This window comes from Rhincodon typus, chromosome 1 (genome assembly GCF_021869965.1).
Source record: "Rhincodon typus isolate 14 chromosome 1, sRhiTyp1.1, whole genome shotgun sequence".
Classification (NCBI taxonomy): domain Eukaryota; kingdom Metazoa; phylum Chordata; class Chondrichthyes; order Orectolobiformes; family Rhincodontidae; genus Rhincodon; species Rhincodon typus.
Window position 1 is genome coordinate 126691219 of NC_063332.1, and position 13885 is coordinate 126705103.

At 40.5% G+C, this 13885-nt stretch overlaps 1 protein-coding gene across 1 annotated transcript in view; it reads left to right on the forward strand.

Moving 5' to 3' along the window:
* Positions 1-4951: 4951 nt before the first annotated feature.
* LOC109938546 (calcium uniporter protein, mitochondrial-like) overlaps positions 4952-13885 on the forward strand; it is a 123947-nt gene continuing 115013 nt past the window's right edge. The window contains exon 1 of the mRNA XM_048595305.1: positions 4952-5251. Coding sequence (XP_048451262.1) covers positions 5171-5251 — 81 coding nt within the window. The 5' untranslated portion in view covers positions 4952-5170. The remainder of the gene's footprint in view (positions 5252-13885) is intronic.

A 13885-nucleotide genomic window follows, 5' to 3' on the forward strand; every position in this document is an offset into this window, starting at 1 on the left:
CTGCTTTGTTGCGCAAATGCCAGTTTTGTAGCTGTACTGGAACAGCTTGGCAGAGGCAGAGACATGGCTTATTTAGGACCACGTCTTCAGTGCTATTTCCAGGATGTTGTCAGGGCCCATAGTTGTCTTTGTCCACTGCTTTCTTGTTATCACATGGAATGAATTGAATTAGCTGAACACATGTATCTGTAAGGGTAGGAACCTCAGGAGGAGATGAGGTGGATGATCCACAGAGCACTTCTTGCTGAAGGTGGTTGCACACTCTTCAGCCTTCTCTTTTGCACTGACGTCTTGGGCTTTGCCATCATTGAGAATAGGGATATTCGTTTAGTCTCCTCCTCCAAGATGTTGTTTAATTCCCCGTTGCCATACAGAACTGGATGTGGCAGAACTGTAGAGCTTGGATTTAATCCCTTGATCATGATCACTGATTAGTATACATGGTTTGTAACCTCATAAGGTTGATACCTTATTTTAAGTTACGCCTCGTAGTGCTCCTGGAGCATTGTTCCACATTCTTCATTAAAATAGGTTGGTTGCCTGTTTTGATGGGAATGGTAGACTGGGGGAATATGCCAGACCATGAGTTTACAGATTGTGATTGAGTTTGCTGCTGCCAATGGCTCACAGCCCCTCATGGATGCTGAGTTTTCAGCTGTCAAATCCAAACTGAATCTATCCCATTTGGCGTCATGATAGTGACACAAAATATGGTGGAGAGTGTTCTAAGTGTCAGACTGGTGTCCCCCACAAGAAGTATAGATTCCTTCACATACGGTCGTAGTTGTATCTGTTTATGGTGAGCAAATTCTTGAGGACAAAGTCACATAGATCTTTTTCCCTCTAATCTGGCAGCCATATCCTTCAAGACTGCGAATAGTGATACTACAGTGCCGTTATCAGTGATGGTCATTGAAGTCGAGCACCCAGTCTATATTATAGGCCCTTACTACCTTCAGTGCTTCTACAAGTAATGTTCAGCATGGAGGGGAACTGACTGATTGACTGATCAACTGAGGGAGGATGGTAGATAGTAATCAGCAGGAGATTTCTTTACCCATATTCCTCCCAATGTTACGCAGCTTGGAGAGCTCTGAGCTCAACACTGAGGACTCCCAGAGCAAATCCTTCCTATCTGTTTACCGCTATGGCACTACCCCTGGTGGAGCTGACTTGCTGGTGGGACAGGACAGGATGTATCCAAGGATTGTAATGGAGAAACTGAAGACATTAGCTGCCAGCTGGTGAAGAGTAAACCTTATCTGATGGGTTTATTGTGTAACAAACCTTATTTTCGGTGCCTGAGTTAATAAGGGTACAAATTGGTGAATTAATCTTCCAAGTTTTTTTGGAGAAATTTCACGAGTTCAGCTTTTATTGTCCTGCTCATTCTGGGTTTCCCCCTTACCAGGTCTTCATTGAAAATGTTATCTGTTTTCCTTGATTTCTGTGTTTCTTATCGGCCTTGATTTGTTCCAAGCATAAAATTTGTCTTTCATTTACAACATTTCAACAGATTTTTGGAATCTTTGCACCTGGAGACAGAGGACAAAGGTAAGGTTGAACCTGTATTACCATGCAATATAAGATGTTGGTAGTTCAGTGGTCTCTCCTAAATAATGCCTGTTGTTTCTACTGGTCTATATGGCTCAGAAGATTTAGTGTATCTTTAATTAACAACTACAGTATTGTGTAGCAAAACATGCACAATGAAGATTTTAAGATTTGATAATAGATAATACCACACAGTAAATGTGCTCCTTTTATTTCAGAGGCAAAATCGGCCGATGACACCAATACAGTTAAGAAATTGAGTTGGTAAAAGGCAGCAGAAAGTCTGCAAAGACATATAGATATATTAAGTGAATGGGTAAAAAATTAGCATGTGGAATACAATGTGGAAAAGCCTACACTAGCCCATTTTGGCAGGAAAAAGAGAAATGCAGTATATTATTTACATGGAAAGAGACTGCAGAACCCAGAGGCACAGAGGGATGTATACAGTCACTTGCAGTAACTGCATACTAACTTTGTGATATCATGCAATGAACTGAGATATGAAAATAAGTGCTGCTGGTGTACAGGGCCTTGGTGAGATCACACATGGAGAATTGTACATTTTTGGTGGTCTTATTGGAAAAACATATAATTACTTTGGAAGCAGTTCAGAAAAGGTTCACTCCTGGAATTCCTGGAACTCTCCCATTCCTGGAATGAAGGGCATACCTTGTGAAGAAGCGTTGAACAATTTGGGCCTTTACCCAGTGGTGTTTAGAAAAATGATAGGTGATCTTGTCATATACTACATTTACATATACGATCCTGAAGTGACTTGATAGGGTGGATAATGGGAGGATGTTTTGTTGGGGAGACCAGGACTAGGGGACACAGTTTAAGAATAACAGGGTTCCCTTTTAAGACAGTAATGAAGAGAATTTTCTTTTTTGTTAATAAGGGTTGTTGGTGGAGTTATCTTCTTCAGGAAAGCAGTGGAGGCTGTTATGAATTAATTCAAGGCTGAATTGGATACATGTTTGATAGACATGGGAGTCAAGGATTATGAGCAACAGACAAGAAAATGGAGTTGAAACCGTAACCAGATCAGCCATGATCTTGTTGAGTGTTGGAGCTCGATCAAAGGGCTCAGTGGCCTACTGCTGCTCCTGCTGATTTAATATAAAAAAGTGATTGGTTATTGATTTTTCATAGATTTGGAGCAAAGTTTTTAAGGAAGCTAACAGTATTTTTCTTCTGTACAAATACATTTGCCTATAGTATAAAATACTCTAAAGGTAGTCTTAGCAATGTCCTGTAAATTGTAGCTTGACTTTCTCAATTTCATACTCCACTCCCTTGCAATAAAAGCCTACAGTCCATTTGCTGTAACAAAAACAGAAATAGCTGGAGAAACTCAGCAGGTCTGGCAGCATCTATAGAGAGAAAACAGAGTTAATTTTTCAGGTCCAGTGATATACCACCTTTTCCTATTTAATTTGATTTATTACTGTCACATGTACCAAGATACAGTGAAAAGTTGAAAAGTATTGTTTTGTGTGCTGTCCAGACAAATCATACCTTACATAAGTACATCAGGTAATAGCTACAGAGAAAGATCAACGCTAATATGAGACATCCATTCGTAAGTCTGATAACAGCGGGGAAGAAGTTGTTCTTAAATCTCTTGGTACGTGTTTTCAAACTTTTGTATCTGAAGAGAGTATAATTGGGGTGGGAACGGTCTTTGATTATGTTGGCTGCTTTCCCGAGGCAGCAGGAAATATAGATGGAGTCAGTAGAAGGAAGGCTAGTTTTTATGATGGACAGGACTGAGTTCACAACTCTCTGTAATTTCTTGTAGTCTTGGGCAGAGTAGTTGCCATACCAAGCTGTGATGCATCTGGCTAGGAGCTTTCTAGGATGTATCTACAGAAATTGTTAAGAGTCATTGTGGACATGCTAATTTCCTTAGCCTTCTGAGGAAGTAGAGGCTTTCTTGACTGTAGCATCGATGTGGATGGACCAGGACAGTTTGTTTGTGATATTTACTCCTAGGAGCTTGAAGCTGTCGAATACCTCCACCTCAGCACCATCGATATATATGGAGCGTGTCCTCCATTCTGCTTCCTGAAGTCGATAACCAGCTCCTTTATTTTGCTGACATTGAGGGAGAAATTGTTGTCTTTACACCATGCCACTAAGCTCTCTGTCTCTTTCCTGTACTCTGTCTCATTGTTGTTTCAGATCCAACCCACTACAGTGGTGTCATCAGCAAATTTGTAAATGGAGTTAGAGCTGAATTTGGTCACACAGTCATGGGTCTATAAGGCATATAGTAAGGGGCTGAGTACACAGCCTTGTGGGGCACCGGTGTTGAGGATTATTGTGGAGGAGGTGTTGTCACCTATCCTTACTGATTGTGGGTAAGGAGGTCAAGGATTCAGTTGCACAGTGGGGAGCAGAGTCCTAGGTCTCAGAGTTTGGAGATGAGTTTGATTGGAATTATGGTGTTAAAGGCAGAGCTAAAGGCAGTTAATAGGAGCCTGACGTAGGTGTCTTTGTTGTCCACACATTCCAGAGACGTGTAGGATTGGGGAGATGGCATCTGCCGTGGATCTATTGTGACGGTGAGCAAATTGTAGTGGATCAAGGCTAGCTGGGAGGCTGAAGTTGATGCTGCCTGGCCATGACTAACCTCTTGAAGCACTCCATAATGATGGATGTCAGAGCCACCGGGTGGCAGTCATTAAGGCAGGGAGAGATAGTAAGAACTGCAGATGCTGGAATCAGAGATAACACAGTGTGGAGCTGGAAGAGCACAGCAGGCCAGGCAGCATCAGAGGAGCAAGGAAGTTGACTTTTAGGTTGAATTTTCTGAATGTTTCTAAAGAAGGGTCCTGACCTGAAACGTTAACATTTCTGCTCCTCTGATACTGCCTGGCCTGCCGTGTTTCTCCAGCTCCACACTGTGTAGTTATTAAGGCAGGTTGCTTGATTTTTCTTTTGCACCAGGAGAGTGTGGTCCTAGCTCCTACCAGTTCTAAGGAAGAGTCACTGGACTCTAAGCATTAAGTGTGCTTTCTCTCCATGGATGCTACCAGACCTGCTGAGTTTCTCCAGCTATTTCTGTTTTTTGTTTCAGATCTTTGCATCTGTGGTTCTTTTATATTGCCGTCCATTTACTGTAACTGCAAGCTAATTCAAAGCGGTCTCATGCAGAAGGGCGGGGGGGTGGAGGCGGGACAGTAGCTTTCTGCAGTCTCTGTCCATTTGAACAATATTCTGAGCAGTAAGTGTGGTGTTACACACGGCGGAGCTCTCTCTCCGCCTAGTGGCAGCGAGAACGGGGGGGGGGGGAAGAGAATTTGAATGAGTAGGAGCAGCAGAGGTCGCTCCACTTTATTTGTAAGTTAAATTCACAATCTGACTCCAAAATTATCAGCCTGTTTCGGAGTGTGCTGGAGGGACGGCTTCCTGCACTTGGCTCTCTCTCTCTCTCTCTCTCTCATTCAGCGCAGACACAGAGAGAGAGAGAGAGAGAGAGAGGGAGGGTGGGTGTGGTGGGAAGGAGGAGTAAGGCAGAGGAAATCACGCCGAGCAGCGGATATTAACAAGAACATCCGTGCCTTTGAAAGTATCCCGCAGGAAGAGTGAGTGGAGAAGGGATAGAGACATGTCTCTGTGCCGGAGAGTCTGGAATGTGTGGATCCCAGTCCGCAGGCAGACCGTACTGGGCAGGAAGAGGGAGGCAGCGGTAAGTACACTCACACACACACACAGACACAGCCGGTATACACCGCGTGTGCAGGCGATGAGCACAGACAGATTCACACACACAGCTTGAAGAGGATGGGCGTTAAGTATAGAGTGTCTCAGTCCCACACCCAGATGAAGATCCTGGAGACGGGTTGAGTGTGTGTGTATGTATAATATACATCAGAGTGTTAATGAGTGTCAGTGAGAGTGTGAGTGTTATATGATACATAGACCCCCTAACACACACACACACACACACACACACAGACACTAACACACTATAGAGTAACACACTGAACAATAAACACATCCACTTACACACCCAGCACTCACTAGTAAACTAACACATACATACCAATACTCACACTTGCACACATTGACACACCACCCTAATAGTCAAACTGATATACTAACACACACTGATACACTACACTAATGTACCAATCCTCACACTGACACACACCATTTAAAAAATAGAAACAGGAGCAGGCCTTTCAGCCCATCAAGCCTGCTGTGCCATTCAGTAGGATCATAGTTGATCCATCATTCCTCATGTCCACTTTTCTGTGGTTTCCTCACAACCTTGATTCCCAACTGATCAAGAATCTAGTTATCTCAGACTTAAATATACACAAGGAGTCTGCCCCCACAGCTCTCTGTGGCAAGGAATTCCAAATACACTCAAAGCTCTGAGAGAAGAAATTCCTCCTTAGCTCAGTCTTAAATTGGCATCCCTTTTTTCTGAAACTATGCCTTCTGGTCCTAGACTCTCCCGTAAGGGGAAATATCCTCTCAGCATTTACCCTGTTGAAACATGCAGGATTCTTAAGAGCCTCAATGAGATCAGCTCTCATTCTTCTAAACTGCAGTGAGTAGAGTGTCAAACTGTTTAGCCTTTGCTCCTAAGATGTTCCTTCCATACCAGGCATCATATTAGTGAACCTTCTCTGAACTACCTGCAACGAAATTATATCTTTCCTTAAATAAGGGGACCAAAACTGTTCATAGTACTCCCCGATGTGGCCTCACCAGTTTCTTGGACACACAGATACATACACGCTGATACACACAGCGATACAATGCCATTAACACACACTGCTGCACTCGTTACTTGGTATATGAAGTCCCAGTGATGAGTACAAGAGACACAGTTAAAGCTGACATTTATACAGGCTGCCTATATCTCTCACACTCAGTCCTGGAGATATCCAGCTCCCTCTGGCGGGGAGAGAGTTAACAAGCTGCCAGCCTGTCAACTGATGAGGCCCTGCTGGGCTTGTGTCTGAACTGAAGGGAAAACAAAACATCTATCCAGACATAAAGTGACTGTGGAAAGTAATCTGGTTTGTTAATTTTTATATGTTTACTCTTGCTGGCAGCAGCTCCATTCGGGCCTTCACTTGGTGTGTTTACATTTGGAAAAAGAAACCTATTTCCTTTAGAACATCAGAGATGATTTGCATGAGCTTCCGTGCTGTCAGTAGTTTCAGAGAAATGCCACCCGTTTTGAGGGAGTCCATTTTTTTTTCACAAGTAAACTGTCTTTGACAGGGCGGGGTCTCAATACTGAAAACAGCCACAACTCCTGATGCAAGGCACGAGTTGACTGATGTGTTGAATATGTGACTGTGGTGTTGAAAGAGACTAGTCCCATTGCAGGAGCTCTAAGCTTCGACTTTTGAAGCTTATCAATGTACAACACAGTAGATTAAAATCAGTGCAGTGAATGGTAAAAGTGGCAAGTGTTTCTTTGTAAAATCCCACTTGAGAAGGCTAACTAACTTGAGAAGTCAAGAGTTGTGAAATGGGTATTACAATTTACCCATTTGGTTTGAAATTGCATCTTTAATTTTTTTAAATTTCAAATATATACTTTAATCATAAATATCTTTATATATTTATACATGCATATTTATGCACGCATGCATAGTCAGAAATGCAGTTTGGTTCTGTACAGCAGCATATCAAAGAAACAAAAAAACAGTGGAGTTTGACTCTATCCAAATGATCCAAAGGCATCTCTTATTTGTGCAAGAGTATATTTACTTATAATTGAGGTACCAGGATGGTCCAATAACTGAACAGACCCTATTTAACTTCAGCAGAAGCACCTCACAGTGGTCTTTCCCCACACTGCCTCTTTAATCTTGTAGTTTTAAAGTTATAATCCACACTTGAATCAAAATTAGAAGCTTTAACAAACACAAACTTGTCAAGACATGTATTGGGTATTATTTTTCGGTTTAAATGACTGCTTATTCCCCATTTTGATAGAAGGATATTTCAAGTGCCTTATTTAACAGATTGAGCTAAACAAATGTTTATTTTCTACTGACTTAAAATTTGACATTGCTTTGTTGGAAAACTAACTAGTTGTATTTGTTGCTTGGATGTCTAAAATACGCATTTCAACTTCTATATCAACTAGGAGATGATGGAAAATATATTTGCTTATAAAAATGTATCTTTTCCATGTAGAGTGAAATTCTGAGATCCTACCTTGTGTTAATTTTTAATCCAGTTGAAATAAAGTGATGGAAATAGTGCACCTTCAGCACCCAATGCTCTCCCAAGTGCTGTAGTTTAACTTAGGTAGGAGAAATTCACAGGCAACAGCACATGACATTTGTAGAGTGGTTAGGGATAGCTCATTTTAATCTTTTGACTGCATAATAAGAACTCTGACTCTTTTTTGGCAACTGCATTCTCGTATCCAGGCTGAAATCACAAATGTAATTGTGAAAGGACAAGTGGACATGAGCCAATTTCTTACCATTCTGTTGGCTACCTCTACAGACATGTGGTATCCCACCAAGCAGCTGAAAATTCCACTTTAACTGAAAGGATAAACTTTCTTTTTTTAAAAAAAAGAACTTCTTCCATCCTTCCCTTTTGACTTTCCCCACGACAAGTACCATTCTCCACCAGTGATCTTTGAAACTGATCCACTTGAGCCAACATAGATACTGGAGTTAGCCGTTCAGAGTCTCTCAAGGCTGTCCTGCCATTCAGTTAGGTCATTGCTGACCAATATATCATTGCTTTTATTAACTTCATTTACTCTACTTGCTTTTGTAAACCTTAATACCCACCTAACAATCAATCCATTTAGGCTTTGATGTTTTCAATTGACCTGGCTTTGGTAGTTTTTTTTTTGGAGAAGACTGTTCCAAATCTCCACAACATTTTGTTTGAAGAAGTAGCTTCTGACATCATCCTGATGAGTTTAGTTCTGAAGCTACAGTTACAGCTCCGTGTTCTGCCCTGTCCCGCCCGACGGAATCATTTCTCTCTCGAGACGAGCCTGAGCAGTGTGGTTGGCTGCACACAAGGGCAAGATAGTGCTCTCCAAATACTGGTGGGATTAGTTGTGGCTATTTATGTATAAATTTTAAAGCAACCTTTAGGTGAGGGGCAAGCATGTGGTTAAACACAATCCGAGATACACATCTCTGGCCTGGCCTTGAAATCGGCAACTCCCAAACTACGCCATTCAAATTCATTGAGTGTCATGAAGTTGCTGTATTTGAGCTATAGACACAAACTCAACTTGCTCCAGATTAAAACAGATTAAAACTTGTCCATTTTAAGTGTTCATTAAATAGTATGATAGATGTTTGTTGCTGACCGACAACCTTACTGGTATTGCAAGTGAACAGATATCAGTTCTTCAGGTGTTAATGGTTGGAGACTCTGAAAGCATCAAATTTATAGTTAAACTTTTTTTAAAACTTTGTCTCTGTTCCCCTCTCTGAATCAAATCATTCTCTTCTCATTCTGTATCTGATTTGGCATTGAAATGATACATTTAAATTACACTTACTTCTCAGTTTTTATGCTTTTAATTGTTCAATAATTTAATCTGATTTAGTTATGGAGTTGCATACCCATTCAGTGCAGTGGGGAAGAAACCAGAATGTGTTTGGTTCTTCAAATATTGTTTTCATTACTTAGCAAAGATTTTAATATTTCAGAGCAGAGCAAATCTGTAAACTGATGCCTCTGGCAGCTGCTGGGCAATTGAATACTTTCTTGATACAGATTTTCAGCAGCTGGGTATCAACAGTGAGTGCCAGTGAATGGGTATACTTCTGCACATTTAGGTTTTTACATATTTTGATGTAAGGGTATTTAGACTTGAAAAGTCAAGGCTGATGTATTGTGGCAAGTTTAGTTCATATTTGCCGTATGGAGCAGCTAGTTCTTGCCATTCATGGTGTATCAGACAGGAGAAGTCTTTTTTCCTCTGTGAAATTAATGGCAGAGCAGCACAATGTGAACATTTTTAGGATACTTAACCTTGTGATTGCCACTTGCATGAAGTAGCTGTACTGTTGATGCACAAATAATGCTGAGCACTGTGCTGTTACTATAGAAACGACACAGGGAGTAAGCCATTTAGCCCTTTAAGCCTGCTTTACCATTCAATATGATCATGGCTCATCCTCTCTCTCAATTCCAGCTTTCTCCCTGTACCCCTTGATGCCTTTTAAAATCTAAAACGTTATCAATCTTTTTCATGAACTTGGTCATTGAAAAAATCTTTCCTCATCTCAGTCTAAATGACTACAACTTATCCTCAGACTGTGACCTCTGGTTCCCAACTCCCGACCCAGCAGCAACACCTTCCCTACATCTAGTCTAACAAGCAACTATTACAACAGTTTAGTAGTGAAGTCAGCAAGTGCTTAAGATGGCAAATGGGATTTTGGCCTTTATTGCCAGGGGTGAAAAAACGGGAGTGAGAGGTGATCTTATTGAAGCATGCCAGATTCTGAGGAGGCTTGACAGGGTAGATGTTGAGAATAAAAGCAAAATACTGCAGATGCTGGAAGTCTGAAGCAAACACAATGCTGGAGAAACTCAGCAGCATTTGTGGAGAGAGAAACAGTTAACGTTTCAAGTCCAATATGACTATTACATTCTTGTGATCAATACCGATTCACCTGATTCTGAGCCCTCCAATGCCTTTCTGTAATTGTCTAGTTAGGGACCACAATGACGGTAATTCAGCAGGCCAGATCTTGGTATCGATTTTCATTAAGGGGTGGATTATCATAATTAGCTGTTGAACCTCTTGCAAGCAGTTGTCCCTGGAGCCGCTTAAAAGCCCCAGTGTGTTATGGTGGGATTGAATTAATTCATTCATTGCTGGAATTTCTGCCTATAATGCTGGTACGTTGTAAGTGTGCATTAATGTTCAGCAAATTCAGGCCATGGTGCATTGCTTTTGCGGTTCCTGAAAGCCATGTCATTTTGGATTCAGTATTCTTTTCTCACCTTCTCCAATTACCCTAACTCTCTTCCCTCGTAAAAATACTGCCACTGACAGAATAGTTTGGCTGTTGCTAGTCAGCCCCGAAAGAAGCATGTTTGCCATCATGGGGAAAGATTTGTTTTTCTTCTCTAATTGCTTTCTCTGATCTGCACCCCATATCCATTTAACAAGACTGTTCAAAATAAAGCTGAGTTTTATAGACTCATAATTGTAATTCAATTTGAGTAATCTGATTGTAATTTGCAGCCATTAAGCGACAATATTGAACTTGGCTCCACTTCCAAATGGTACAATTTGCTTTGTTTCTGATTCATTTGCCTTAATGTGTTAAAGTATGCTCTGAGATATTTTACATTGAACTCAATCTTAGATCCATCAATCCATTGTGTTTAGGGGTTGGGGAAGAGAGGGGGAAATGACATAGTAAGTATTTAAAACATTCATTGCTTTTATGCTTGGTTTTTGGAAATTTATGTCCAGATTAAAATGGATAGCTTCTGTTTATTGCATTGAGAACTGTTACTAGTTGTTATTCTTTTATGACTGCATTGAATAGTAAATGTAATTGCCATTGATTTGAATTTACTGATTGCCATTTGTGCAACTATATAAGTAAGAGACCAAGCACCCATGTGAGATGTAGTCAATTTAATTTCAGGATTTCAAACATCATTTCCATCCTGAAATGAACTGACCTGAATCATCTTTTGCTTCCAGCTTTGACCAGAATGAATATAGTTTAATCACTAACCCTAATCGGAATAAATTTATTACTGGGAATGAGATGGAATTTCCCTATCGTTGTCAGTTCATTGCTAGGACTGAAACCAATATTTTTAAAACTGGTTAAGCTAGTATCATGTTAGCAGACGAAATAAATCAGCTTTGGATGGAATTAAATTATTGGCAATAGATTACCAAAATAGTTTAATATGTATACTCCTAATTTAAAATAATGTTCAGCAAATATTTTGAGTAAACTCTTTTCATGATTCATGTGTGCTATAAATAAAGTTACTGTTTCTTGACTATCTTGAAAAACAGTCTGCAACAAGGATATGTAGGCAAAAGGTTCTTTTGAGCAAAGTTCAGCAATTAAAACTTCGATGTGAAACACAGAGATCCTAATACCTTAGGTATCTTTTTAATATCTTAGAGGAAAAGATTTGAAAAGGACATGAGGGGCCACTTTTTTTTTAACACAGTGTGTGGAATGAACGGCCAGAGAAAATGGTGGATGCAGGTACAGTTACAACGTTTAAAAGACATTTGGATAAGTTCATGAACAGGAAAGGCTTGGAGGATATGGGCCAAGCACAGGCAGGTGGGACTAGTTTAGTTTACGATCATGGTCAGCCTAGACTGGTTGGACTGAAGTGTCTGGTTCCATGCTGTATGATTGTACGGGGTTGCTGGTTAAGTATGATCAAGGCAACACAATTTTAATATTGATAATGGCACAGTTTTCATAAATATTTTATGATTACAAGGACCATGAATGCAGCCCTGTGGAAAGCTAATATCTAGAAAGCACAGATTGTCTGGAACATTAGTTAATTTAACACTTCAGTGTTGAAAAGGATCTAAGACCTAAAATGTTGTTATATTTCACCGAGCTTGAATCAGGGGTCCAACCCAATTGCAAAAAAAAGTATCATATTACCAGGACTTGCTAAGACTGGCAACTGGGAGGTCCATTTTTAGTGAATCCTGCTAGCTCTATTTTAACAAGCTTTGGCAGTTTTATATTTGGCTTCCAGCAAACTATGTGTGAAACTGCTTTGGGGGTGTCAGAGTTCATGAAAGAACCTTGTGCATGTTTGGTCCAATTTTAATTCCACAGCTGAGTTAGGCCTAGCATCTGGAGAAGCCCACTTTTATTATGAACAAAACGTGTCATCCAGCTTGGATCACGGCTTGCCAAGACGTTTAATTATGGCCAAAATATGCTGATTGAGTTATTTAAAAGCATGCTGCAACAAATTAACGATTTTGAACAAGATGCAGTACATTATGGTCTCAGTAATTCATGATTTGGAAAGAAAGCAGGTGATTTTGCGAAAATATGTCTCCCAGTGTAACCCAGCACAAACCTCACTACTTGTAGTTATGATACCGCTGTGTAACTGAGAAGGCATCACCATCTTCAGCAACTTTCCCACTGCAAACCCCCTCAACAATTGGTACCAATATTCTGGCCTTGAGAGACTTGAACATTGCACAGACCTACAGGCAAGACTCTAATTGTTCCCAATGCCGGTGTTTCTCCCCAGGGTTTATTGTCTGTGCATGAGTTTTTGTTCATCTAAAGTTTTAAATAAGTTTCTTTGCCTTTGTAGTTCCTTTGTTATGCATAGGCTATTTTCCAGTTTTCAACACCCTCTCTGTCTGCTTTGCTTAAAAACTGGTTCCAAGGATCCAGTCAGTTTTTAGACTGGTTATGACACATGGGTCTAGCTGTGTTACTAGATTAAATTTGGACTGTATTTCTGAGGCAACATTTGAAACCCAAGGTAGTAAAGTGCCCAATGATGTGACTGCAGCACCTGGTAGATTAAGGTTAGTTTGAATGAATGAAGTGTGATAGATAAAATACTGCTTAATAAGTTGTCTTTACCTGTAGATTTACAGCAACTTCAGGATAATATTCATTATAGTGTTCATGCCATCTCTCAAACTTGATGCTGATTCTTGGTCACTGCCATCTTCTATCACAAGATAAAGAAGATTGAAGGTGACCATGGACCGTCCTCAGAAGGAACTGTCTTCTCCCAGTTGTAACATTCATTCCATTTCCCAAATGACACCAGGGTTTATACTTTCATTAATCTTCCTGAGAGTCCATTCCATGCCTTCACTCGTTCTGTGAAGAAGATCTTACTGATATCAGTTCCAAATGTACATTTTTGTCGATTCGGATCTATGTACCGTTTTCGGATTCTCACAGTTCAGTGAAATAGTTTTCTATCTTTCCCATACAATTTCTATCTCTAATATGACCACCTGTCAGATAGCCCCTTTAAAAGACCGTAAAGCCGAGTTTCCTGTCTTGTTTTTCTTGGAATTCCTTCTTATGCTAGGGGCAAGTCATGTGGTTCTTCTCTGAATTCACCTTGGACAGCTGACTAGACCCCTAGTGTGTTGATGAACGGAGTTGGACACTCCACCGTGTGTGGTCTGACCAGTGTGTCATACAGCTCGAACATTTAATTGTTGCACAGTGGATGGACTGGGATGAAAGGAGCATTGAATCTTTTAGCTTCATGTTTTGTTATCTCAACAACACACAATAGCTTTTAGTTTTCCCTCCTGTGCACTTTATACTTTGCATTAAATTTCATCTGTGGTAGTCCT